Here is a 27900-nt window from a genome sequence, read left to right on the forward strand (position 1 = left end):
TCCAGGCTCCACAACCCCAGGGCTCTCAGCCTTTCCTCCTCACAGAAATGCTCCAGGCCCATCAGCAGCTTCCCAGCCTCTGCTGGACTCTCTCCAGTAGTTCCTTGCCTTCTTGAACTGGGGAGCCCAAAACTGGATACAAAAGTTCAGCTGTAGCTGGTGTCACATCTGGAGTCAGTCCCAAGCTATGCCAGATGCATCCAGCTGGTGGATCAGAGCAATCAGATAGCCAGAGACATCTGGCTTGTGGAGACAGAGAGAGGAGCAAAGGTGCTGAGATACAGATAATTGAAGGTGGATGACAGCAGAAGGCAACTAGGTGTTCTTTCTTAATGCAAGACACATTTCTCATGGCCAAGACCAGTCTCTCCATCACTTGGATGCATGTTATGGATTCCTCCTGAGAAGGTCAACTTTTGATTTGAGAGGGCTGGGAAAGGCTCTCCTCAAACACAGGCAGCATAGGAGGAATTGAGGGCCACCCAGCAGAGGTGCAATTCAGAAGACAGAAGCAAGCCTTGGCCTAGTCTTTCCCCATTCCTATCCCTCCCAATTCGCAAAACCCCACTGAGACAGCAGGATAAACCAGGCAGGCCATCAGCAACCCTCTAATGCTGTAAAGGTAACAGTGACTCCAACACTGATCTTGGAAAGAGCAAATCAGTAGAAGATGATTTTCTCCCTCTAGCCACATGGAATCAACAGCCCTCTCCTTGCCTTTGAGTGCTCTTCCCGTGGCATCACACTGGCTGTGTCCCACCTCTCCCTTCAGCAGTCACACAGGGACAGAAAGGGCTGGAAGTGACCTAAAGCCAGGAGGCATGTCACTTACACAATGAGTCATGGGTTCTTTTTGCTTGGAAGAGACCTTAAAGATCATTGGGTCCAACTGTTAACCCAGCACTGACAGGTCACCACTAAACCACATCTCCATGTCTTTGAAACCCTCCTGGGGATGGGGACTCCACCACTGCCCTGGGTAGCTTGGGCCAAGCCTTGACAACCCTCAAGGGGAAGAAATTGTTCTTCATGGCCAACCTAAACCTCCTCTGGAGCAACTTGAGGCCCTTTCCTCTTATCCTATGGCTTGTCTCTCGGGAGAACACATGGACTCCCACCTCCCTGTAACTGCCTGGAGATATGGTGCTGGAGAAACAAAGCCACCTTGCTGTGGTGAATCACACCACTCCATCCCAGCTATGCAGCACACACCCTCTCAGCACCGGGAGGGATTTTGTGAACAGTTGCCTTGATGTAAGTAGGAAATGAGCAGCATTCCTGGTTTATGGAGGCAGAGAGGGCAGGATTTGGCTCAGCCCACAGCCTCCCCAAACTTGCTTCTTAAACATGGACACATCTTTTCCTAATGCTACCAAATAAAATGGTAAACCCAAACAATAAACTCTGGGTTTATTTCACCCTGTTTCCCCTAATATTCTTCTTGGCAGAGACAAATCATAGAATCATAGAATCAAGCAGGTTGGAAGAGACCTCCAAGATCATCCAGCCCAACCTAGCACCCAGCCCTGGCCAATCAACCAGACCATGGCACTAAGTGCCTCAGCCAGGCTTGGCTTCAACACCTCCAGGGACAGTGACTCCACCACCTCCCTGGGCAGCCCATTCCAATGCCAATCACTCTCTCTGCCAACAACTTCCTCCTAACATCCAGCCTATATATAGGACCACAATCTCCCATGAGACCACTTCATAGAGTTGCTTGGTTGAAGAAAAACCCAAGAACAAGTCCAACCCTAACCCATTATCTCCCTCTACACTGCTTTCAGACCACATCTCTAAGCACAAGAGTTTAGGGGCATCTCCAGGCAACCAAACCCCACCTGAGCAAGAAGTCTATCTTACCATGGGCTGAGCAGTCAACCAGGATACGTAGCCATGTGGATGGAAAGAGGAGCTGATGATGAATGCTGCAGGCTGTAACTTCTCAGATGCTTTAATTATTCACTTGAAAGGGAGGGGACAAAAAGAAAGAGAGACAGAAAGAAAGCAATTGAGGAAGTAAAGTTCCTCTCCCAAGGTGCAGTGCAAAACATTCTTGGTAGACATGGAAACCTTTGGCAGGCTGCCACAGCTTGGCTGGTCTCCACATTAAATTTCAGTCAGCAACTCGAGACTGGAATGGCTTTGAGAGAATTTAAAGGGGAAATGGCAGCAGCAGCAGAAGGTTGAGGTGGAGCTGCTGCTCCCCGTAGGCAAAGGATGTTCCTGAGTTTGCCCTCAGCTCCTTCTGTGGTGCACAGGGCAAGCAAGTTATGACAGGGCCAGCTGAAAATAAACACAACCTCCACACTTCTCCTACAAATGAGGTTTCTCAGCTGCAGTTTGCAAGGACAGAGGACAATCTTCAAACGAAACCATAGAATCATAAATGCATCAGGTTGGAAGGAACCCTGGAAAGTCATCTTGTCCAGCTGCCCTGCAGTGAGCAGGGACATAGGATCATAGAATTAATCACAGTTGGAAGAGACCACAAGGATTATTTAGTTTCAACCCTCCTGCCACGGGCAGGGACACTCTACCCTAGAGCATGCTGGCCAGAGCCCCATCCAGGGATGTGGAGATGCTGGAGCATGTCCAGAGAAGGGCCAGGAGGATCCTCAGAGGGATGCAGCAGCTCTGCTGTGAGCACAGACTGAAAGAGTTGGGGCTGTGCAGGATGGAGCAGAGGAGGCTCCCAGGTGACCTTTTTGTGGCCTTCCAGGATCTGAAGGGGAGCTACAAAAAAGCTGGGGGGGACTTCTGAGGCTGTCAGGGAGTGGCAGGACTGGGGGGAATGGAGCAAAGCTGGAGGTGGGGAGAGTCAGAGTGGTGGTGAGGAGGAAGTTGTTGAGCATGAGAGTGGTGAGAGGCTGGAATGGGATGCCCAGGGAGGTGGTTGAGGTCCCATCCCTGGAGGTATTTTAAGGCCAGGCTGGCTGAGGCTGTGTGCAGCCTGCTCTAGGGTAGAGTGTCCCTGGCCATGGCAGGGGGGTTGGAACTGTCTGCTCCTTGTGGTCCCTTCCAACCCTGCCTGATTCTTTGATTCTATGATCCAGCCTGGTCTTAAACTACTTCAGGAATGGGTCCCCAACCACCTCTCTGGGCAACCCATTCCAGCTCTCACCACTCTCATGGCAAAGACATCTCTAGCTAGATCAAAGTTTGACCTTGAGTGTCTCCAGGAAGAGAATACCTAAAGAGGAGCTGCAAGGTGAAGCAAAAAATACCCAAACATTTCACCCTGTCCTGAGGATTAAAGAAGATCCATTCCACCCTTTCTCCTGGCTCCCAGCTCTGCTTCCTTACCCTGAGGCTGCCCTCTCTTTGCTCTTGCTTGGGTTGAAGAGAGATGGGGAACTGAGAGACTTGTCTGCCTGGAAACCTCCAAACATCTGTGACAGCAGGCAAGCACCTCACTGCTTGACAGGGAAAATTGAGGAGAGCAGAGAAAGCCTGGAAGTGACTGCAGGAGGGCATGAGGGCTCTGGGGGTCAAATCTGCCATTAAACCATGTCCCTGGACATCACACCTCCAGGGATGGTGACACCACCACTTTCCCAAGCAGAAAGAATCATGACAAGCTTTTCCTCCACCAGCATCCCAAATCTTTCTCTTTGTGATTCATAGATTGGTTTAGGTTGGAAGGGACCTTAAAGATCACCTAGTTCCAAACCCCTGCCATGAGCAGAGACACCTCCCACTAGAACAGGTTGCTCAAGGCCTCATCCAACCTGGCCTGAAACACCTCCAGGGAGGTTGTGGAGCACAGAGGCACCCAATGTGATCTTAGATCACATTGGGTGCTTCTGTGCTCCACAGCCTCCCTGGGCAACCTGTGCAAGGATCTCACCATCCTTACTGGAAAGAATGGCTGCCTGGACCTATGTACATGACCTTGCTCTTTGCCTTGAGGGTCACACAAGCCCAGTTCTCAAGCTTGTCCCAGTTGAAGACCATGCTGCTTTCCCAAACAGCATTGTGTGCAGTGACAACAGCAGCATCACAGTGACTGGTGACATGTTTGGCAAGAGCCACATCTCATTTATGACCCAAGAGCACGCAGAAGACACATGCTGCAAATAGGAAGCTGACCAGTTTAACAGCCCCTGTGGTTTCAGCAAGGGCTAAGGCAGCCCTGCACTAACCAATGAGTACCTAACAGCCTGTGCAATATGAGCTATGAGTAACCCCATCCGGTGAGGGGTCATTGCTGCTAGAGCTGTATGTGGGAAGAAGCAACCATTTCACAGTGTCACAGTATCACCAAGGTTGGAAGAGACCTCACAGATCATCAAGTCCAACCCTTTAGCACAGAGCTCAAGGCCAGACCATGGCACCAAGTGCCACGTCCAGTCCTGCCTTGAACAGCTCCAGGGACGGCGACTCCACCACCTCCCCGGGCAGCCCATTCCAGTGTCCAATGACTCTCTCAGGGAAGAACTTTCTCCTCACCTCCAGCCTAAATTTCCCCTGGCACAGCCTGAGGCTGTGTCCTCTTGTTCTGGTGCTGGCCACCTGAGAGAAGAGAGCAACCTCCTCCTGGCCACAACCACCCCTCAGGTAGTTGTAGACAGCAATAAGGTCTCCCCTGAGCCTCCTCTTCTCCAGGTGTGATGGTTTGGGGGTTACCCCGCCCCTCCCACACTTTGTATTTGCCCCAGCTAACTCAGACGGACCCTGGGAATATAGATGAAGCAATTTATTTACAGCTAGCAGAATTTACAAGCAGCTATTTACAATATATACAGTTATATACAATTATATACAGAAATATACAAAGGATAAACAATACAAAAGCACAACTCCCCTCCCAGAAACCTGAGTCCCCAGGAGGGGCTCTCAAACCACCCCAACACCTCCCCCCGGCCCTCTCAACCTTACCCCAGTTCTCAGGAAGAAGAGAGGTGCAGCCAAGAGGTTAGGGAGCAAGGTTAGTAGGAGCAGGGTTAATGAGATGTGACCAGGTCTAAGGCAAAAGCAAGAGAGAGAAACAAAATGGAGAAAAAAAGTCTTTCTTCTTCCTAGAGTTCTCAGCGTGACTGTGAGAGAAGTAGACACAATTGTTTTTCATTTCACTGCCCGTTATCTAGTTCTGTTACCAAAACATTCTAGCTTGCTTCAAACTAGCACACCAGGCTAACCAATCCCAGCTCCCTCAGCCTCTCCTCATAGGGCTGTGCTCAAGGCCTCTCCCCAGCCTCGTCGCCCTTCTCTGGACACGCTCAAGCATCTCAATGTCCCTCCTAAACTGGGGGGCCCAGAACTGAACACAGCACTCAAGGTGTGGTCTAACCAGTGCAGAGTCCAGGGGCAGAATGACCTCCCTGCTCCTGCTGACCACACCATTCCTGATGCAGGCCAGGATGCCACTGGCTCTCTTGGCCACCTGGGCACACTGCTGGCTCATATTCAGGTGGGTATCAATCAGCACCCCCAGATCCCTCTCTGTCTGGCTGCTCTCAGCCACTCCGACCCCAGCCTGTATCTCTGCATGGGGTTGTTGTGGCCAAAGTGCAGCACCCTGCACTTGGAGCTATTGAATGCCATCCCATTGGACTCTACCCATCTGTCCAGGCGGTCATGGTCCTGCTGCAGAGCCCTTCTGCCCTCCAACCCAGCCACATCTACCCCCAGTTCCTCACTCTTACTCAGTTCAGAAGTTTTGCAACACTTTTGGTTTGGCTTTGTTTTCTTGGGTTGTTTTTTTTTTTTGTTCTTCCAGGAATGATTTCACTCAGTGAGAAGTAGACCCTTGCATATACAGAGTTTGTTTGTCCTCCCTGTCATGGAATTTAAAATCAAATCAACAAAAAGAACAGCTCTGGAGGCTCAAATGAATGTTTTACCATCTCAAAAAAGAGGTGGTAGAAGCCACATCACTGGAACCATTGGAGGTCAGGTTGTTTGGAGCTCTGAGCAACCTGTTCTAGTTGCAGATTCCCTGCTGACTGCAAGGAGATTGCACTAGATCACAGAATCACAGAATTGATTGGAGGGGAAAAGCCCTTCAAGCTCCTCCAGTCCATTCATTAGTTTCACACTGACAAGTCCCTGACTAACCCAAAGCCCTCAGCACAACATCTCATCACTATGGATTGCTATGGTTGGAAAGGACCACCAGGAGCAGACGGTCCAACCTTCATCCCAGCAGCCTTCATCACTAGACCATAGCCTCAAGCACCACAGCCACTCTGCTTTTAAACACCTCCAGGGATGGTGACTCCACCACCTCCCTGGGCAGCCTGTTCCAGTGCCTGACCACCTGCTCAGGAATGAACTCCCTCCCAACATCCAACCTAAACTTCCCCTGACACAACTTGAGGGGTCAACATCTCTGGAAGCTGAAAGGAGTGCTTTACCACATCACTGGAACCATTGCAGGTCAGGTTGCTTGGAGCTCTGAGCAACGTGTTCTAGTTGCAGACATCCCTGCTGACTGCAGGGAGGTTACATTAGATGAGCTTCAGACATCATGTCCAACCCAGTCCATTCTATGACCAGAAGACCAACATGAAATGATACAATTTGAAATTGCAGCAGGAGATTCTGCTGTGACCTACTCCAGGTATTTTCAAATTGGCCCAAGGAAAGAAGGTGAAATGAATGGTTGGAGTTGGAAAAGAGCTCTGGAGATCATCCAGCCCAATTCCCCCCACAAAAGCAGGGGCACTCAGAGCAGCTTGCCCAGGATCATAATGTCTAGGTATCTTTGAAATCTCTCCAGAGAAGGAAACTCCACAACCTTTCTGGGTAGCCTGGATCAGAGCTTCAGCATCCTCACAGGGAAGAAGTTTCTCCTAAGGTATCACTTACTATGATCAAACCCAAACCAATCAACTACACAAACAAAAAACCCACCCTGATCACCTCCTCCCCAGAAAAATACTACAACAACAACAGTAAAAAAATCCAAACCATACAAAACACAAACCCCAAAGCATTAAAACCAGTTCAGAGAACCTGACTGGATTTTCATGAGGAATCAGGAGCAGTGTGGCCAGCAGGTCAAGTTGGGAGGTTATTCTGGCCCTGGACTGGGCACTGCTCAGGCCACATCTTGAGTGCTGTCTCCAGTTCTGGGCTCCTCAGTTCAAGAGAGATGTTGAGATGCTGGAAGGTGTCCAGAGAAGGGTAATGAAGCTGGTGAGGGGCCTGGAGCACAGCCCTGTGAGGAGAGGCTGAGGAAGCTGGGGGTGTGCAGCCTGCAGAAGAAGAGGCTCAGGGCAGACCTCATTGCTGTCTGCAGCTGCCTGAAGGGAGGCTGTAGCCAGGTGGGGTTGGGCTCTTCTGCCAGGCAAGCAGCAACAGGACAAGGGGACACAGTCTGAAGTTGTGGCAGGAGAGGTCTAAGCTGGATGTTAGGAGGAAGTTGTTGTCAGAGAGAGTGATTGGCATTGGAATGGGCTGCCCAGGGAGGTGGTGGAGTCGTTTTTGCTGGAGGTGTTGAAGCCAAGCCTGGCTGAGGCACTTAGTGCCATGGTCTGGGTGCTAGGTTGGCCTGGAGGAGCTTGGAGGTCTCTTCCTATTTGGTTGATTCTATGATTCTGTGCTTCTATGAACAAGCTGCACAGTTTGTGACAGCTGCTAACTCCCTGCCTCCCTGCTGCCACCAGCTGTTGCCTTCTAGTCACAGAATCATGGAATGGTTTAGGTTGGAGGGGACCTTTAAACATCATCTAGTCTAACATCCCTGCAGTCAGCAGAGATATCTGCATCTTTGAGCAGGTTGCTCAGAGCCACAGAGATCCTGACCTGGAATAGTGGCAGGGATGGGGCAGCTCTCACCGCTCTGGACAAGCTGGAACAGGCTCTCACCACTTCTATTCCAAAGTGTCATTACTTCTCTCTACTCTAAACCTTCCTCTTTTAGTTTGAGATCATCACCCTTTTTTAACATGTCACAACAAACCCTGCTGTCTCCTCTTCTCTTCTAGGTCCCCTTTTCTAAGTTCTGAGAGGCCACCAGAAGGTCTCCCTGGAGCCTTCTCTTCTCCAGGCTGAACAAACCCAACTCTCAGCCTGGCCTCACAGCAGAAGGCTTCCAGCCCTCCCAATATTTCTGTGGCCTCCTCTGGCCCCACTCCAACAGGTCCACATCTCTCTTGTGCTGAGGCCTCCAAAGCTGGTCCCAGCACTGCAGGTGGAGTCTCAGCCAAGCAAAGTAGAAGGTCAGAATCCTGCTCCAACAGGCATCCTGCTTTCCCTTCCCACTGCATCTCATTCTTACACAGGTGCCCCAAGCACACAGTTTTCCATCATCTCACACATGGACTCACAGCAACCAACAGTCACCAGCTACATCTGCAGTGTGCTCAAACCCAGCAGAGAACCCCACAGCTGCTTTTCCTCTGGAGCCAGGCACATGTTGGCATCATTCCTCTACACAGTCTGCTCAGTAATGCAGACTTCAAAGCTGCTCTATTTCAGCTTGCAAAATATTCACTTGCTATGGAGCTATTTCTCCTGAAATTGTGCTTTGACCTCCACAAGTGTTAGATCCTCCTGCATCCATTCCTTCTTTTCTTGCCTAAACCCCCATGTTTCTCCCAGTAAAGAATGACACAAGAAATTATGAATATGGGAGAACATAGCAAACCTGATTCATCCAGTCCCTGTCCTCCTGACCTGCTTTTCTACTCTTCTTTGCTCCTTGAATCACAGAATCACTATAGTTGGAAGAACCTTTTGAGCTCGGGAGGTGTTCAAGAAGCATGTGGAGGTGACACTTCAAGACACAGTTTAATGGCCATGATGGTCCTAGGTTGGTGCTTGGACTCAATGGTCTTAGAGGTCTTTTCCAACCCCAAGAATTCTGTGATTCTAAGTCCAACCTCTCATCTTTCCAAATGGTGGAAGGACAGTTCAGATTGCAGTCCCCCACTCCCTCCACCCCCCTCACTGGGCTTTTCCTGCTCACCCAATTCAGACCATTTTCTTGAACCACTCGAGCAGAGCTGAGGCTGGAGGTGGTGGCTCTGCCTCCTTAGCTTCTGCAATATGCTATGCACATGCTCCTCTCATTTGCCTTCAGCTGCCTTCAGAGATCAAGTCCAGATGGAGTTACAAACTGTAGCAACACATCCACAAGATCCTTCAAGAGTGAAAGCCACTTTTAGAATGCCAAGATGTCAAACACTCATCTCCAGGAACACTGAACTCTGCTAGCATGTCATAGAAGTGCTTGACTTGAAAGGTACCTTAGAGATCATCAAGTTCCAACCCCCCTGCTGTGGGCAAGGATGTCTTCTACAGATCATGTTGCTCAAAGCTTCATCCTGCCTGGTGGTCATCTCCCAGGAAGGTGGTGGAGACCCCATCCCTGGAGGTTTTTAAGGCCAGGCTGCATGTGGCTCTGAGCAGCTTGATCTAGTGTGAGATGTCCCTGCCCATGGCAGGGGGGTTGGAACTGGATGATCTTCGAGGTCCCTTCCAACCCTGACAATTCTGTGACTTCCAGGGTTGAGGTGTCCACCACTTCTCTGAGCAACCTGTTTCAGTGTCTCACCACTCTCACAGCAAAGAGCTTCATCCAAATGTCCAATCTGAATCTACCCTGCTCTAGTTTCAAACCCCAGCATAGGGTAGCTCTGGTGGTGAGGATACATCTGCTTGGCTTACAGTCCTTCCTTAGGGGGAGAGAATTCTCTTACCAGGCCAAGAAGAAGAGCAAGAGAGCTGGCATCAGTCAGGCAGCTGTAAAAAAAACCAACAACAAAGCAAAGCCAGGAACTTAGTGAGCAAATTGCCTTCCTCTGAGCAAGCAGCAACAGCCCTGAGCTCTGCTTTGCTCCCTTCATCCCCCCTCCCTTCACCAAGCCCAGTTTGAGGAACAGCAGAGCCCTCTGTAAGTGACACCAACCCTAATTAATTAATGACTCCCTAGTGTCAGCTCTGGCTGCTGGGTTCGAAAGGGAGGCAGGAAAGAAAGATCAGGAGAGCATGCAAGCACTTCTGGTTAAATGCTGAAGGCTGCTGAGAGCTGGCTGGGTAATTCATAACCTCCCCCTGCTCTGGGCTGCAGCTGAGAAGCCAGAGATATCCTGGGAAGAGAAGATGGCGTGGGATCCACCCTTGCAGCATCCTTTCTCCTGGGCAAGGTCTTCCTCCCTCTTGCTCTCCTGCTCAAGAGCTGCTGTGGCACAGTTAATCGAGGTAAGGAGCATCTGGCTTTACAGGATAGGGGGGGTTCAGGGGTGCCCAGGTGTGTGGGGTTTCCATGCATGCTATCCAGGGAGGAGAGACAGCAGGGTATTTAAGGTGGCTCCACGGAGTTGGAAGCTTCTTTAGGAGGTGTTTGTCAGTTCAAAGTCACAGCACAACATCTAGCCCAGTATGTCGTGTCCAACAAGCACCTCACATCAGAAATTCAAAGACAAGGACCAGGCATGACCCAGGTGATCCAGTCCCTGGAAGTCAAATGTTTGGGCTGCGTTTTTCTTCCTCTGCTTTCCCCTATTTCCTCCACTTTAGCCAAAATGCTGACTCTTGAAGCGAGGGTCCCTACTCACAGCTCAGTTTTAGAGCTTTCCTCTGAGCATAATGAGGTGCTCCTGTGGCCCCAGCTCCCCAGGGCAAAGCTGGGTTGAATCAGGAGCAAAAAGCAGTTTCCTAACTCAGGACTACACCCTGGCAATGACTACAGCTTCTGCTACCAACAGTTGCAGAAGTAAGAATCCTGCCTGGGAAGACATCCTGGAGAAAAGAAGGCTCCAGGGAGACCTTAGAGCAGGCTTCTGGTACCTGCAGAGGGGAAGCTGGGGAGGGACTTTTGACAAGGGCTTGCAGTCATAGGATGATGATGGGGAATGGCTTTGAGCTTCAAGAGGGGAGACCTAGACTGGGGATTGGGAAGAAATTCTTCACAGTGAGAGTGGTGAGACAGTAGCACAGGTTGCCCAGGGAGGCTGCAGATGGCCCCTCCCTGGAGGCATTCAATGCCAGGTTGGATGAAGCCTTTAGCACCCTGGGCTAGCAGAATGTGCCCCTACCCATGGCAGGGGTTTTGGAACTGGATGGTCTTTAAGGTGGCTTCCAATTCAAACCATCCTATGGTTCTACGAATTAGAGCTGCCTAAAACATTGGCAGCTGAGTTTTTTTAACCCCTTCATCACTTCTTGTAATGTCTGAGTCGTTGTAGGGGCAGCTGCTGTGTTGGTCTGTGGTGAGAACCTCAGTGCTGTGGTGTTGATGAGTGAGATGTTCTCTCAGCAGAGCTTGTTCAGCTCAGATTTCTGAGTTAGCTCAGCTGCTGCAAAGTGAATCTATGCAGGCACAGCCCTGGTGAGGGCTCTAACAGGCTGACAGAAGAAGAAAAGATTCATTTAAACAAAAAAAAAAAAAATTGAATTCAGGCTCTTAAAGCTTCCAATTCATGTCTACCCTGCCCCTCCCCTGGCCTTTCACCAAGCCAAGTCTGATCTCTGCAGCCTTTCACCTACAGATTTTAGCAGAAGCATTAACAATTGTGCTGAGTCAATAGAATCATTTTGGTGGAAAGAGATCTCTAAAGATCATGTCCAACCTTTAACCCATCACTGGCAGGTCACCACTAAACCACAGCCTTCAGCACCACATTTTCACTGCCTTCCAGCAGTGAAGACTTCACCACTGCCCTGGGTAGCCTGAACCAATGAAAAAATTGTTCCTCATGTCCAAGTTAAACCTTCCCTTGGCCAACTTGAGACTGTTTCTTCTTGTCTTGTTCCTTGGGAGAACAGACCAGCCCTCACCTGGCTCCAATCTCCTTTGAGGGAGTTGTAGAGTGACAGAAGTCTCCCTTGAGCTTCTTTTTCTCCAGGCTCAACAACCCCAGGTCCCTCAGCCACACCTCACAAGGCTTGTGCTCTAGACTCTTCACCAGCTTCAGTTCCCTTACTTCATATTCCCATCCCATGGTCCAAATATTACCCCAACCCTCTGGCTGCCCCATGCAGAGATACAGGCTGAGGTCGGAGTGGCTGAGAGCAGCCAAACAGAAAGGGATCTGGGGGTGCTGATTGATACCTGCCTGAACATGAGCCAGCAGTGTGCCCAGGTGGCCAAGAGAGCCAGTGGCATCCTGGCCTGCATCAGCAATGGTGTGGCCAGCAGGAGCAGGGAGGTCATTCTGCCCCTGTACTCTGCACTGGTTAGACCTCACCTTGAGTGCTGTGTTCAGTTCTGGGCCCCCCAGTTTAGGAGGGACATTGAGATGCTTGAGCGTGTCCAGAGAAGGGCAACGAGGCTGGGGAGAGGCCTTGAGCACAGCCCTACGAGGAGAGGCTGAGGGAGCTGGGATTGGTTAGCCTGGAGAAGAGGAGGCTCAGGGGAGACCTTATTGCTGTCTACAACTACCTGAGGGGTGGTTGTGGCCAGGAGGAGGTTGCTCTCTTCTCTCAGGTGGCCAGCACCAGAACAAGAGGACACAGCCTCAGGCTGCACCAGGGGAGATTTAGGCTGGAGGTGAGGAGAAAGTTCTTCCCTGAGAGAGTCATTGGACACTGGAATGGGCTGCCCGGGGAGGTGGTGGAGTCGCTGTCCCTGGAGCTGTTCAAGGCAGGACTGGATGTGGCACTTGGTGCCATGGTCTGGCCTTGAGCTCTGTGGTAAAGGGTTGGACTTGATGATCTGTGAAGTCTCTTCCAACCTTGGTGATACTGTGATACTCACCAGCCTATCCTATCTGACCACAACACAACAGCCACAGCAAGCTCAACAGGAACCTAAAACTCCTTTACAACCTCACCCACACCTGCTGTAGGCATTTTGCACCTATTTCCAAGCCCTTCAGCAGCTCTCAAGGTGACAACTGAGGCAGAACTTTCCCTTACAGTGCACATTTCCCTGAGCACGCTCCGCTGAAGCCAGGGACATGTGCAGACACAGCATCCAGCCCACCAAGGGAGATGTTCCCTTTCATCATGCTTCTCAGGTGCACACTTGGGAGGGACCCTCCTCAAAACAGAGCTAAATGGCAAAATTATGGCAAATGTTATTAAAAAAAGCCCTGTATTTTTCTGCCCTGCTTTACTCACACCAGACTTTCATTAGAACTTGCCTATTTATTATACATCAGGAGGAACAAATCTCCTCTGAAACCACAGAGCTGCATGGCAGGTTGCCTACCAGCTCTCCAGAAATGAGATTAGATGAGCAATCAGTTTCTGTATTTCCACAAGCAGATGAATAACAGGCTGGTCTGGAGATCTACAAGTTCTTTTTTCACATCAGACAATTACACAATGTGCTTATCCTGAGCAATTCAATTTATGCCAAGCCAGCCCACCAAAGTGAACTGGAAAGACATGGCCTCTTGGAGTGGGGCCAGAGGAGGCCATGCTAGGGCAGAGTAGAGGGGAAGGAGAACCTCCCTTGAGCTGCTGAAAGAGTGTGGCCAGCAGATCAAGGGAGGTTCTTCTCCCCCTCTACTCTGCCCTGCTAAGACCTCATCTTGAATACTGCCTTCAGTTTTGGGCTCCCCATTGAAGAGGGACAGGGATCTGCTGGAGAGGGTCCAGCAGAGGGCTATGAGGATGATGAGGGGAGAGGAGCACTGCCTGATGAGGAGAGGCTGAGGGCCCTGGGGCTGCTTAGTCTGGAGAAGAGAAGACTGAGAGGGGATTTAATAAGTGTTTATAAACATCTGAGGGCTGGGGGTCAGGATGGGGAGACAACCTCTGCTCACTGCTCCCTGGGATAGGACAAGGAGCAATGGGTGGAAGCTGCAGCACAGGAGGTTCCAGCTCAGCACAAGGGGCAACTTCTTGACTGGAGGGGTCCCAGAGCCCTGGCACCAGCTGCCCAGAGAGGTTGAGGAGTCTCCTTCCCTGCAGACTTTCAAGGCCTAACTGGATGTGTTCCTCTGTGATCTGTGCTAGACTGTGTGGTACTGTTCTGTCAGGGAAGGGTGAACTCAATGATCTCCTTGGGTCCCTTCCAGTCCCTAATATCCTGTGAGCCTGTGAGACCACAGCAGTGATATGAGGGCTGGAGACCCTCTGCTGTGAGGCCAGACTGAGAGAATTGGGCTTGTTCAGCCTGGAGAAGAGAAGGCTCCAGTTAGACCTTCTGGTGGCCCTGCAGTGCTTCAAGGGGGTGATCAGAAAGCTGGAGACAGATTATAGAGCAGGGCCTGTTGTGACAGGACAAGAGGTGATGCTTTGAACTGAAAGAGGTAGATTTAGTCTGGAGAGAAGGAAGACATTTCTTGTGCTGAGAGTTGTGAGACCCTGTCCCAGGTTGCCCAGAGAGGTGGGAGATGCCCCATTCCTAGAACCATTCCAGGTCAGGTTGTTTGGGGCTCTGAGCAACCTGCTCCAGCTGCAGATGTCCCTGCCAACTGCAGAGCACTTGGACTAGATGAGCTTTAAAGGTTACATCCAATCCAAGCCAGTCCATGGCTCTATTCTATGATTCCTGCATGCTCAACATTACATCTGGGCTCTGCCAAGGTTTCCCCGCCCCTGACTAGGATTTTGATGGTCTCTCTAGCTGGCCTCACTAGTTAAGTTTTGCATTCATGGATGTCACATTGTCCATCTCCTCCTTGTCCCTTGGAAGGGAGAGGGCACCCTTTATTTAAACCCTCCCAAACCATCTGTGGCCTTTAGATGTGCAATTAGGAATAAACTCTGTTAGCAGCAACCATCCTCATTAGAAGAGGCATACAGAAAAGACCTTGAAAAGTGCTGCTTAATGAAGCAAACCAAACAACTCCTGTCTCCAGCAGCTATCTCCTTTTCCACTGGGGATGGTGCCTCTGTTTCCCACCACCACAACAGTTCCTGCCTGTGTGAAATGAATCAGAAACAAAAGCCCAGTGTCAAACCGTTCTGACCTAAAAACACAACCAGCCTGGAAGTGATTTAATGTTTTGGAGTTTAGAAGGTATTTAACAGCTCTGAGTGTCCAATGTCAGTTCAGATTTCAGACCCAGCTCCTTATGGAGTGGTGCTTCCATCTTCCAGCCTTTGCTGGGCACTTGGAGAAGCTGCAAAGGTGATGCTTTCCAGGATGGGGAGGGGACTTAGAGGAAAGATGGGGAGGGACAAAGGGTAAAGGTTTTAAATGTAAAGAGTGAAGATTTAGATGAGATGCAAGGAAGAAATTCTTCACTGTGAGAGTGGTGAGACACTGGCACAGGTTGCCAGGGGAAGGTGTGGATGCCTTCTCCCTGGAAGTGTTCACGGCCAGGTTGGATGAGCCCTCGGGCAGCCTGATCTAGTGGAAGATGTCTTTGCCCATGGCATGGCAGTTGGAACTAGGTGACCCCTGTCACAGTTCTGGGGTTTGAGCAGGGGCTGCCCCACGGCCAGCCCCTGCATTGTAGTGGTTGTCACAACTTCATGGCTGGGTGGTGCTGAGTAGCCAGGACAGCTTGGCAGAAACCAGCTCAGACAATAACCTTTGCACTACAGATGGATTGCTAATAGGAACCCTCTGGGAGACAAAGCACTCCAGGCATGACTAGAAACATCCTTCATTAGGGAGGGGTGAAAACATGGTTTGTATTGAGCAAATGGGCAAGTAATTGGAGAGCAGCTCCAGCTCCAGTTTGCTCAGTGGTGTCCATTACAGCTGTGTTTTAACAGCACTTTCACGGGTGCAGAAGGGAAAAGCACTGCAGGGAATGAGATGGCTGCTCAGGAGAGGAGGTTGTCAGAAATAAACCAGGGCCAGACTCTATTCAGTGGTGCCCAGTGACAGGATGAGGTAACAGGCACAAGACTGACCATAGAAAGGTCCATCTAAACATGAAGAAGACCTTTACACTGAGGGTGATGGAGCACTGGAACAGGCTGTCCAGAGAGGTGATGGATTCTCCAGCATTGCAGTCATTCAAAACCCAGCTGGACACCATCCTATGTAACCTGCTCCAAGTGAACCTGCTTTAGCAGGAGGGTTGGACTAGTTGATCTCCAAAGGTCTTTCCCCCAATCCCTGTCATTTTGTGATTCTCTGTTTTCAGTTTCTATCAACACTGGACTGATAATTCATAGCAGATCCTACATTCAGCTAGCAGCTGTAGTGGGTTGATGAACTTCCTCCCTCTCCCCCTAAACTGAAATTTACCAGACCAGCTCAGACTGCTTGGAAGTGAGCTAAAACTATATTGACAGCAAAGCTAAATTTAGAATCACAGAATCAACCAGGTTGGAAGAGAGCTCCAAGGTATGCACAAGAGATTTACAGGTATTTACTATTAGATACAAGGGAGAAGTAATACAGAAATACAAACTACCCCCATGGACAAAGTAAGTCCAGAAGGGACCCATGCCCCTCTCTTTCTCCTTGGATAGAAGGTTACCTGCCTGGTGAATGTGGGGCAGGTTCTGGAGGGAGTCTGCCTGAACTGCAGCAAAGCCTTTGACACTCTCTGCCACAACAAGCTCCTGGCACAGCTGGCAGCTCATGGCTTGGGCAGGTTCACTCTGATATGGGTCAAGAACTGGCTGGAGGGCTGGGCCCAGAGAGTGCTGGTGAATGGTGCCACATCCAGCTGGCAGCTGGCACCAGTAGTGTGCCCCAGGGATCAGTGCTGGGCACAGTCCTGTTCAATATCTTTAGTGATGATCTGGAGCAGGGAATTGAGTCCAGCACCAGAAAGTTTGCAGATGACAGCAAGATAGGAGCAGGTGTGGAGCTGTTGGAGGGTAGGAGGGCCCTGCAGAGGGACCTGGCCAGGCTGGATGGGTGTGCAGAGGCCAATGGGATGAGATTGAACAAGGCCAAGTGCAGGGTTCTACACTTTGGCCACAACAACCCCAAGTAGCGCTGCAGACTGGGGACAGAGTGGCTGAGATAAGCCAGATAGGGAGGGCCCTGGGGATACTGGTAGAGAGTAGCTGAAGATGAGCCAGCAGAGAGTAGTTGAAGATAGACTTTGTGTTTATTAACCTTTTACACCCAATGATCTCATTTCTCTTATTAGAGTACTCCAATCAGCCTTAAACGAAGCTGCCACTGATTAGAGTTGTCAAGGCTGGAAAAGAGCCCTGACTGCTTGAGAGAGTCCAGCACAGAACCACAAAGATGAGTAAAGGAATAGAACATCTCTCTTATGAGGGGAGCCTGAGGGAGCTCGGGCTGTGCTGCTTGGAGAGGAGCAGATTGAGAGGTGACCACAGTAAAGTTTATCAATAAGTAAAGGATGAGTGCCAGGAGGTTGGAGCCAGGCTCTGCTGGGTGATGCCCAGTGGCAGGACAAGGGGCAGTGGGTGGAAGTTGAGGCATAGGAAGTTCCATAGAAACATGAGGAGGAATGTTTTTTTCTGTGAGGGTGACAGAGCACTGGAACAGGCTGCCCAGGGAGGTTGTGGAGTCTCCCTCTCTGGAGATATCCAAGGCCTGCCAGGATGCATTCCTGTGTGATCTGGTCTAGGTGCTCTTGCTCTGGCAGGGGAGTTGGATTGGATGAGCTTTGGCGGTCCCTTCCAGCCCCTGACACTCTATAATCTGTGAAGATGATCAAGGCCAACCATACCCAGCAAACCATGTCTTAAAAGAAACTAAGGACTCAGGACATAGGACTAATGACTTGGACAACTGGACAGACTTTACTCATCGATCTTCAAAGGTTCCTTCCAACCCCTGTCATTCTGTGCTCTCTTGTCCCACTGGCATCTTTCTGACTGTTTTAGGGACCTTTGCAAGTCTTAAACCATATTTCTGTTGCTTTTTGTTATTTTTCTTTTCTCCTTCTTTCCCAGGCCACCACAGCACCCCCGAAAAAGAAACCAGACCCTGTCACGTCGGAGACGGTGGTGATCTGGGGGCTGCGGCTCTGGCAGGTGGTTGGTATCTTTGCCATCTTTGTCCTGGCAGTCAGTAAGTTGTAATTCTCTGCCTTGCACCAATCCAAGTAGGACTTGTTCCTGGAGGACTACAGACCAGGTGGAGATGGAGGCTGAGGCTTTTTGAGCTACTCACTGAGGGGGTTTTTGCAGCAGGGAGAAATAGGTGAGGTCTTTGAAGGAATCACAGATTGGTCACCATGGCTTTATCTAGTATCAACAGGTCCTAGCTGGTGGCATTCCAGAGAAGAAGAGACACTAAAGGGCTGTGCAATAGCTAGAGTACCAAATGCATCTTATTGGCCATGGAGCTGCCATGTCAAACAAGCACACAAAGCCTGTGTGAGCTCCTGTGGTGCTAACCCACATACTGCAAGTTTGCAGCCACAGGCAGAACCAACATTAAGGTCTCTGCCTCCTATTACAGATGACAACATTTTTCAACTTGATTTTATCAGGGCTTCCAGGAGTTTAAAACCCCAATTTTGGGCCCAGGCAGTAGGAAACCACCACTGTAAAACTGCTAACTGCAGTTAGCAGAGGATTATAGAATTGTTTTGGTTGGAAAAGACCTCTAAGATCCTTGAGTCCAACCAGCAACCTAACATCACCACGGCTGCTAAACTGGGTCCCAAAGTGCCATGTCTACACATGGTTTTGGATGATTTTTAAACACCTTCTCCAGGGATGGAGACTCCACCACCTCCTTGGGCAGCCTCTTCCAATGCCTGACCGTTCTTTCAGCAAAGATGTTTCTAATATCCAACCTAAACCTCCCCCGGGGCAACTTGAGGTGATTTCCTCTCATTCTATCACTTGTTCTTTGCGAGAGGAGATCAACCCCCACCTGACTCCAACCTTCTTTCAGGGAATTGGACCCTCAGCCTCCTTTTCTCCAGGCTGAACAGCCCCAGGTCCCTCAGCTACTGCTCACAAGACATGTGGCCCATCACCAGCTTTGTTGCCCTACTCTCTTTAATCCAGCTGCCCAGATGTTCAAAGCTGCTACCACCCTTTTCTTCTGTTTCCTTTGCCCTTAAGTGCAAACACCACACCCTGCATTCAAACTCGGAGGGATATCAACTCCTACCCCTTGCCTGCTCCCCATCAACAAAGCTTATGCTAATTCATCACATGCCACAGCAGCCTCTGCAAGCAATCACAAGGAACTCCACAGGTCAAAGCAAGCCTGGCCAAGTCTTTAACCCTGATGACTCCATACACCACCTGAAAGAGGCATCAAACTCAATAGCAAGAAGTTTAGAATGCACAGACTGGTGGAGGAGTTTCTGTAACTGCTTTTTTCATGGTTCAGGGAGGGAGAAGCAAACTGTTAAGAGGTTTTCACCCGGTTAGAACTTGTCTTTGGCATTACCAGGTTGTTTAGGGTGAGAAATGTGGTTGGGCTGACAAACACAGGGAGGTGGAGGAGTCACAGGAAGGAATCAGAATCACAGAGTCATACAGAAACATCCAGCTTGGAAAAGCCCCTCAGGATCACCAAGTCCAACCTATAGCTTTACTCTACAAGATTCACCTTAAACCATAGCCCTAAGCACCACATCCAAACCACCCTTAAACACAGCTAGGGTGGGGGACTCCACCACCTCCCTGAGCAGCTCATTCCAGCTCCTGACCACTCTCTGCATCAAAAACTTTTTCTTAATATCCAATTTACCCCTCCCCAGCCTCAGCTTGAGGCCATTCTCTCTCGTTCAGTCTTCAATTACCTGTGAGAAGAGCCCAGCAGCAGCCTCTGCACAATGTTCCTCCAGGTAGTTGTAGACAGTTACATCCCTGGAGGTGTTCAAGAAACGTGTAGACATGGCACTCTGGGACATGGTTTAATAGCCAGAGTGGTCTTAGGCTGAAGGTGAAGGTTGGACTCGATCTTAGAGGTCTCTTCCAACCCAAATAATTCTATGAAAGCAGTCAGCTTTAGGAAAACAGTAAGTACATGGTAAGAACATCAACTACTAAGCAAGTCTGTGGCCCAAGTCAAAACAAGGCAGGTTCAAACATAAGGACATCAGAATAAGTCAAGCGTACAGTCAGCTCTTACCAGTTTCTCGTATCTGGCTCCAGCAACATCCTCCTCCTCCTCCTCCTCTTTGTGATCTCCAAAGCACTGATGGTTCCCCAGCTTTCCAAGCAAGGCTTTGAGTCTCAGAAGCAGGCACAGGATTTTCTGTGAGTGAGCTCTTGGAATCTTCCTTGCTCTCAATCCAGAAAGCCAGGCAAGGCTCTACTCTTTTGCTCAGACAAGAGGTGGAGAACAGCTTTAGTACAGCTTCCTTTTCTTGGTTCCAGGAGCACCTTCCCAATCAGAGCAAAAAGACAGCACAAACCTCTAACAGCACTAACCCTCTGCACCAGAAAAGAGAGGAGCATCCTTCCCAGGGCCTCTCCAAGCCTGCACAGGATCCCACTAGCTCATTGTCTCACCTTGTTATCCAGGCTTTGAGGGTGTGCCTGCTTTGTCATGTGCATTCAGCAGGAGTAAAGGAGCTTGAGGAGAGGAACTGAGAAGTTAAAGAGGCTAGGTGGTTCAGTCTGGGTGACTGGGTAACACTTGAAGTTGAAATGGACATAGAATGTCCTAGATAAGCAGGAGAATGGTTAAGGGCAACGACAGGACCCAACTGGAGCTCCGCACCTGCATGCAGGGTCCTCTGTGCTCTTCCACACCACAGACCTGCCCCAGCTGAGTGACAGAACTTACAAATATAGATATCATAGAATCCAAACGTGGTAGGGTTGGAAGAGAACTCTGAAGATCTTCACCATGGGAGTGGTGAGACCCTGGAATGGGGGAGGGACTTTTTAGGCTCTCAGGGAGTGGCAGAATTAGGGGGAATGGATCAAAGCTGCAGCTGGGGAGATTCAGAGTGGAGGTGAGGAGGAAGTTGTTGAGCAGGAGAGTGGTGAGAGGCTGGAATGGGTTGCCCGGGGAGGTGGTTGAGGCCCCATGGCTGGAGGTGTTTAAGACCACGCTGGCGGAGGCTGTGGGCAGCCTGTTCTAGGATAGGGCGTCCCTGGGCATGGCAGGGGGGTTGGAACTGTCTGCTCCTTGTGGTCCCTTCCAGCCCTGACTGATTCTATGATCCTATGATTCTATGATCACCCAGCCCAATGCCCCTGCTAAAGCAGGGCGCTCACAGCAGCTTGCCCAGGGCCACAGTGTCCAGAGGGCTTTGGAATCTCTCCACACAAGCAGACTCTACAACAACTCTGAACAGCCTGGGCCAGGGCTCCAGCACGCTCACAACAAAGACATTCTTCCTCACATGCAGGTGGAACTTCCTGGGCTCCAGTTTGTGCCCATTGCCCCTTATCCTGTCCCTGGGCACCACTGACAAGAGCCTGGCCCCAGCTTCTTGCCCCCATCCCCATCCTTTAGCTCTTGCTGAGCATTGAAGCTCAGGCTGCTCTTCTCCAGTCTAGACAGCCGAGAGCCTCTCAGCCTTTCCTCCTCGCAGGGGTGACTCAGCTTCCTCTCAGTATGAGCTCGGTGTGGTTTCCAAGTCCTGCTCTTCAGAGCTTCCAGGAGATGGCATCATTGCATAACGAAAGTCAGAGGAACGTCCACCTGCCAAGCTGCTGCCCCTTCTTCTTTACGGGGGTGAAGAAAAACCCCAACCCCACAGAAATGCATTGTCCTTGGTGAAAGGAAACCTTTTCTTTGGGTCATTTGGGTTATAGAGCAAGAGAGGTCAGGAAAGTCGCAATTGTGCCTTGAAGTCCTTATCAAGGCTAACTTTGAGCACCAGGCACCTCTCACCTTCTCTGGGTTGCTGGTTGATAAGATAAGAGACCACTTGAGGAGCAGAAACAAAGGCTGCACTTGACTTTTTCTTGGAGAGACTCTGATGAGACAAAAGCAGACAACTGAGATGAGATTAGCTGTCAGGAGGGTTCCATTCACTCAGGACATTGTTATCTACTTTCCTAGTCTTGTTTCTGGGGTTGGTGAGGTTTGGAGGGTTTTTTTGGTCCTCTGAAAGGTGTAAACAGGGAACTGAAGCCCAAAGCTGTCACCTTGACAAGGCAGGTTTGAGTCATAGCCCTGGAATCTTGCACAGCCTGTTTTGTCCACACAGACTGAAGACCTTGCCCAAAAGCATTGCCCTTTGCTGTGCTTCTGGCACAAAGCCCTCAGTCTTTGTGGGTGTGACTGAGGAGGTGGTCCTCATCCATCCCTAGGAAAACCAGCAGCTGGCCCAAGGCTTGCTTGTTGTCCTCTCTCTGGTATCAGCAGCCACTATCAGTGTTCTTAAGCAGACCTGTGAGCTGTTGATTTTCCTTTCTGGGTGTTCCTTTGGTTTCAACATCTGCTCATTTCCTTCTTCACATACAACCCAGGCCTGTGGACAGCAGCCCACCAGGGAAGATGCAGGCAGCACCTTTGAGTAATGCCCTGCTGGTTCCCGCAGAGGCAATCTAACAACCCCCACAGTAAAGAAATCCTTCCTTAGGTTTGGGTGGAAATTCCTTTGCTCCAATTCATGCCCCATGCCCCTTGTCCAGTCACTTTGTCTTTCACCAAGGCACGACCATTGTTGAAGTGAATATTGCTTCTCCTTGACAGCAAATAACCTGTGCTGCTTTTGTTTTGTACTATGCTGTTATCTTAAACTCCCTCAGGCATGTTCACATGCCCAAAGCTACTACAAAATTAGCTGTTGTGATCCCTATCAGCTAAAAAGCTTTGCAAATGCCATTGCCTGAGGCTGTCAGATCACAAAAGCGTCAGGTCTCAGGTCGCATAGGCTGTGTCTGGAGCTACAAGGGCAGGAGCAGGGATGCTACACCATGGTGGGACTCCAAATCTAGCTAGGAGGCTAACCTACTTCTCCATCCTCCCACCCACTCAGTGGACATTCAAGCTCAAGGCAACATGGTCATGGTATGCACAGGTGGACTCTGGCATCAGAAATGGGGACTTAGAGAGCATTGGCCCAGGCTGCCCAGCAAGGTTGTGGAGTCTCCTTCTGTGGAGAGATTCCAACCCCTCCTGGCCACTGTGATCCTGGGCAAGCTGCTGTGGGTGCCCCTGCTCTAGCAGGGGCTGTTGGACTGCTTGACCTGCAGAAGTCACTTCCAGCTCCACCACGCTGGGATTCTGGCACTCAGTGACCAGTCCTACAAACAGCCACCCAAGAACTAAATTCCTATGTAGCCCTCACTGATTATTGCATCCTCACGATTAGACAGTAATTAGCAGTGCCTTGAGTATCTGGAACATCCAAAACACCCTACCTCTTTCCTTCAAACAGCACTGCAGTCAGAGTGACAACTTTCCAGGCTTCTCAAAGGGTGTTTACCCAGCAGTGCTGCGTTTAACATGCCATGAAATACATCTGCAGGCATTGCTTGCATTATTAACAACAGCCTGGCTCCTTAATTAACTCAGAGCAGCACAAGCTATGCTAATTAACTGCTCTGCTGGCAGATTCTGTCTTTCAGCTTCAAAGGGAACCAACCCACTGCATATTGCAGCCAATTTCACAGAATCCCAGATTGGTTCTGATTGAAAAGGACCTTTCAGATTCACTCAGTCCAACCCCTGCAGTCAGGAGGGACATCTGCAGTGAGAGCAGGTTGCTGAGAGCCCCAGACAACCTGACCTAGAATGGTGCCAGGGATGGGGCAGCTACCACCTCTCTGGGCAACCTGGGTCAGGGTCTCACTGCCCTCAGTACAAAAAAATATCTTCCTTCCCTCCAATCTGAATCTCTGAGTTCAAACCATCACCTCTTGTCCTGTCACTACATACCCAGCTAAAATATCTGACCCCAGCTTTCCACTGATTTCCATTTGCCCTTTTCCAAGGGTAAATCCTGCCTGACAAACCTGGTGGCCTTCTATGAACAGGTCACAACATTAATAGATGAGGAGCAAGCAACTGATGGCATTGACCTGGACCTGAGCAAGGCCTTTGACACTGTCCTACAGCACGGGTCTCCAAGCTGGTGACACAAGAGTTTGATGGGTGCAGCACTGGGTGGATAAAGAACTGGCTTGATGGCTGCATTCAAAGAGTGTCTGTCAATGGCTCCATGGCCAAGTGCAGGCCAGTGACAAGAGGAGTCCCTCAGGGCTTAGCCCTGGGACAGGTCTTGTTCAACAACTTTGTGGGTGCCATGGACAGAGGCATTGAGTGCAGCCTCAGCAAGTTTGCTGACCACACCAAGCTGTGTGGTGCAACAGCCAGGCTGGAGGGCAGGGATCCAATCAGAGGGACCTGCACAGGCTGCAGAGGTGGGCACAAGCCAAGCTCAGGAGGTTCAACAAGACACTAAGCGCAAGGTCCTGCATCTGGGTCAAGGCAATGCCAAGCACAAACCCAGGCTGGGCAGTGAGTGGCTGGAGAGCAGCCCTGAGGAGAGGGGCTTGGAGGTGCTGCTGGAGGAGAAGCTCAACAGGAGCCAGCAGTGTGCACTTGCAGCCCAGAAAGCCAAGCAGAGCCTGGGCTGCAATAGAACTGTTGCCAGCAGGGCCAGGGAGGTGATTCTCCCCCTCTGCTGCACCCTGCTGAGACCCCACCTGGAGTACTGCATCCAGTTCTGGAGCCACCATGACAAGAGTGATGTGGAGATGCTGGAGCATGTCCAGAGAAGGGCCAGGAGGGTGATGAGAGTACTGGAGCAGGTCTGCTGTGAGCACAGACTGAAAGAGTTGGGGCTGTGCAGGCTGCAGAAGAGGAGGCTCCCAGGTGACCTTCTTGTGGCCTTCCAGGATCTGAAGGGAGCTACAAAAAAGCTGGGGAAGGACTTTTGAGGCTGTGAGGGAGTGGCAGGACTGGGGGAAATGGAGCAAAGCTGGAGGTGGGGAGATGCAGACTGGAGGTGAGGAGGAAGTTGTTGAGCATGAGAGTGGTGAGAGGCTGGAATGGGTTGCCCAGGGAGGTGGTTGAGGCCCCATGGCTGGAGGTGTTTAAGGCCAGGCTGGCTGAGGCTGTGTGCAGCCTGCTCTAGGGTAGGGTGTCCCTGGGCATGGCAGGGGGGTTGGAACTAAATGATCCTTGTGGTCCCTTCCAACCCTGCCTGATTCTATGATTCCATTTCTTAAATCTTTCCTTTCTCAATCACAGCTCTGCTAAAATATTATCCTGAGCAGTCCCTGGAGAAGATATTTCACATCTTACCCAGTTGTTTATTTCCTTCTTGATTTTGGTTTCTTACATTTACTGCCCAGCTAAACAAGAAGCAACTGTGCTGTTGCTGATGAGCTAAATTCACTTAAGTGAAAAGAAACAAGGGACCATGAAGAGGGGAAAACTTGGCCACATGGATATTTAGTTTAAACCCATCAAGCTCCTTTCATGGTCTTTTGCATAACCACTTAGAGTTGCTTCAATTATGAGAGACACTGTTTCAGTTTAAGGCAGTGGAAGCAAACACAGAGCCTCTGTTGGGTTGCAAGCATCTGATTGTTTGTGATGGTAATGATCTGCTGACAATTGGCTCTCTTGCTATTCTTCACATGAGTGGTTTTGGGGGCCATTTCTTCAGCTCCTCCAACCTCAATAGTGTTGAGGCACTTAATGCCATGGTCTGGTTGACTGGATAGGGCTGGGTGCTAGGTTGGACTGGATGATCTTGGAGATCTCTTCCAACCTGGTTGGTTCTATGATTCTATGAGTATGAATCTTAACAAGACATTGTCAGTGATACAAAATATGGAAGTGTGCCAAAAATTCATGCCCATGTTCTCTGCTGGAGTACACTAAGAAGTGTGTGACCAGAAGGTTGAAGGAGTTTTTCCTCTCACTCTGCTTGCCCTACTGGGGCCTTTCCTGGAGTTCTGGGTCCAGTTCTGGTCTCCCCAGTTCAAGAGAGACAGGGAATAACTGGAGAGAGTCCGGTGGAGGCTGGGAAGCTGCTGATGGGCCTAGAGCATCTCTGCGAGGAGAAAAGGCTGTTGAGCCTGGAGAAGTGCAGAATCAACTAGGGTGGAAAAGACCTCTAGGATCATCGAGTCCAACCTATCACCTAACCCTTCTAATTAACTAAACCATGGCACCAAGTGCCTCATCCGGTCTCCTTTTAAACACCTGCAGGGATGGTGACTCCACCACCTCCCCAGGAAGCCCATTCCAATGCCAATCACTGTTTCTGTGAAGAGCTTATTCCTAGTGTCCAGTGTAAAAAAGAAGACCCAGAGAAGAAAAGAAGACTCAGAGGATGTCCCCCCAATGCTCAGCAAGGGACCATGGAGGGCAAGAGGCTAAGGCCAGACTCTTGTCAGTGATGCCCGGGAACAGGACAAGGGGCAAGGGACACAAACTGAAACCCAGGAGGTTCCACCTGAACAGGAGGAGAAACTTCTTTGTTGGGAGGGTGCTGCAGCCCTGTCCCAAGCTGCCCAGAGAGGTTGTGGAGTCTCCTTCTGTGGAGAGATTCCAAGCCCTCCTGGACACTGTGGCCCTGGGCAAGTTATTCCTCATGTCCACCTTCAACTCTACTCAGAAGTCTGTTCCCAGCTTTCTGATCAGCCACTTTAAGTCCTGAAAGGCCACCAGAAAGTCTCTTTGGCTCCTTCTCATCTCCAGGCTGAACAACTACCTAAAAGGAGGTTGTAGTGAGGCTGGAGCTGGTCTCTTCTCCCACATGACTAATGATAGGACAAGAGGAAATGGCCTCAAGTTGCATCAGGAGGGGAAATTTATGTTGGCTGTTGGGAGGAAGTTCTTTCCTGAACAGGTGGTCAGGCACTGGAACAGGCTGCCCAGGGAGGTGGTGGAGTCACCATCCCTGGAGGTGTTTAAAAGGAGAGTGTGGTGCTTGAGGCTATGGTCTAGTGATGAAGGATGCTGGGATGAAGGTTGGACTGGCTGCTCCTGGTGGTCCTTTCCAACCATAGCGATCCATAGTGAGGGGATGTTGTGCTGAGGGCTTTGGGTTAGTCAGGGACTTGTCAGTGTGAAACTAATGCTTGGACTGGAGGAGCTTGCAGGGCTTTGCCAACCTAAGCAACTCTGTGATTCTGTGAACAAGCCCAACTCTCTCAGCCTTCCTTCACAGGGGAGGTGTTCCGTCCTCCAACCACTTTTGTGGCCTCCGCTGGACCTCCACCAGCTTCTTCCTGCTGCCTCCCCACTGCAAGCAGCCCAGCCAGATCTACTGACTAACCTGAATGCTCTTGCCCTCCCTCTCTCCTGTGCCAGTTATCACCCTGTGCTGTATCTTCAAGTGCCGGATCCCCCGGACAAGGAAGGAGATCGAGGCGCGCTACGCTCAGCGACAGGCAGCCAAGAACTATGCAGACAAGCTGGACACTGTGCCACCCCTCAACGAGCTGACTGAGATCCCTGGAGGTACTTCCCAAGCTCACACTTACACATGGAATCATAGAAGGGACCTCAAGGATCAGCCAGTTCCAACCAAGAAACCTGCACTAGAACAGGTCACTCAAGGACTCATCCAACCTGGTCTTGAACACTTCCAGGGAGGTTGTGGAGCACAGAAGCACCCAATGTGATCAAAGATCACATTGGGTGCTTCTGTGCTCCACAACCTCCCTGGGCAACCTGTGCCAGTGTCTCACTAGCCCCACTGTAAAGAACCCTTTCTTAACATCTAGTTTGAATCTCCCCTCTGCCAGTTTAAACCCATTACCTCTTGTCCTGTCATTACAAGCCCTTGTCAATAGTCCCTCCCCAGCCTTCCTGTAGATCCCCTTCAGATACTGGAAGGACACTATGAGGTCTCCTTGAAAGTCTTCTCAAAGCTGGAGAGCCCCAACTCTTGTAGCCTGTCCTCATAGCAGAGCTGCTGCAGCACTCTGAGCATCCTCATGACCTTCCTCTGGACTTACTCTAACATGAGATCCATCTCTTCTTTTGGGGTGGCTTTCTGCATGCACAAATGCAAAGGGCTTGGTCCTGCCTTAGTGTGGACCATTGTGGTCCCTTGGGTACAGCCATTAACATAATGCCATGGCTTGGCACAACTCTTCCATTTTCCTGTGGGCATTTTGGTGAAAGGGACAGTTCCACCATTGGAACTGGAGGAACTCTGCATCAGAGTCATTCCTCAGTTTACAGTTTCCATGGTCTGTCTCACAACAAGAGCCACTTCTTGGGTTGGGGAATGCCAGCAGGAAGGAGAAGTGTTGTTGGAGTTT

At 50.4% G+C, this 27900-nt stretch overlaps 1 protein-coding gene across 5 annotated transcripts in view; it reads right to left on the reverse strand.

Moving 5' to 3' along the window:
* The window catches only part of ALS2CL (ALS2 C-terminal like), a 79139-nt gene extending 59120 nt beyond the window's left edge, over nucleotides 1–20019 (reverse strand). For 2 of the 5 annotated variants that reach the window (XM_064162419.1, XM_064162414.1), the window contains exons 1-3: nucleotides 19835–20019; nucleotides 9651–9693; nucleotides 1864–1965 (exon numbers count right to left, since the gene is read on the reverse strand). In XM_064162419.1, the coding sequence (XP_064018489.1) occupies nucleotides 1864–1866 (3 nt within the window). In that variant the 5' untranslated portion in view covers nucleotides 1867–1965; nucleotides 9651–9693; nucleotides 19835–20019. Of the gene's footprint in view, nucleotides 1–1863; nucleotides 1966–9650; nucleotides 9694–19502; nucleotides 19552–19834 lie in introns of those variants that run through there. The other 3 variants (XM_064162415.1, XM_064162417.1, XM_064162416.1) reach the window with 3 other exon arrangements.
* Between the last annotated feature and the right edge of the window lie 7881 nt (nucleotides 20020–27900).

The sequence above is a fragment of the Pogoniulus pusillus genome, chromosome 23 (genome assembly GCF_015220805.1).
Source record: "Pogoniulus pusillus isolate bPogPus1 chromosome 23, bPogPus1.pri, whole genome shotgun sequence".
Classification (NCBI taxonomy): domain Eukaryota; kingdom Metazoa; phylum Chordata; class Aves; order Piciformes; family Lybiidae; genus Pogoniulus; species Pogoniulus pusillus.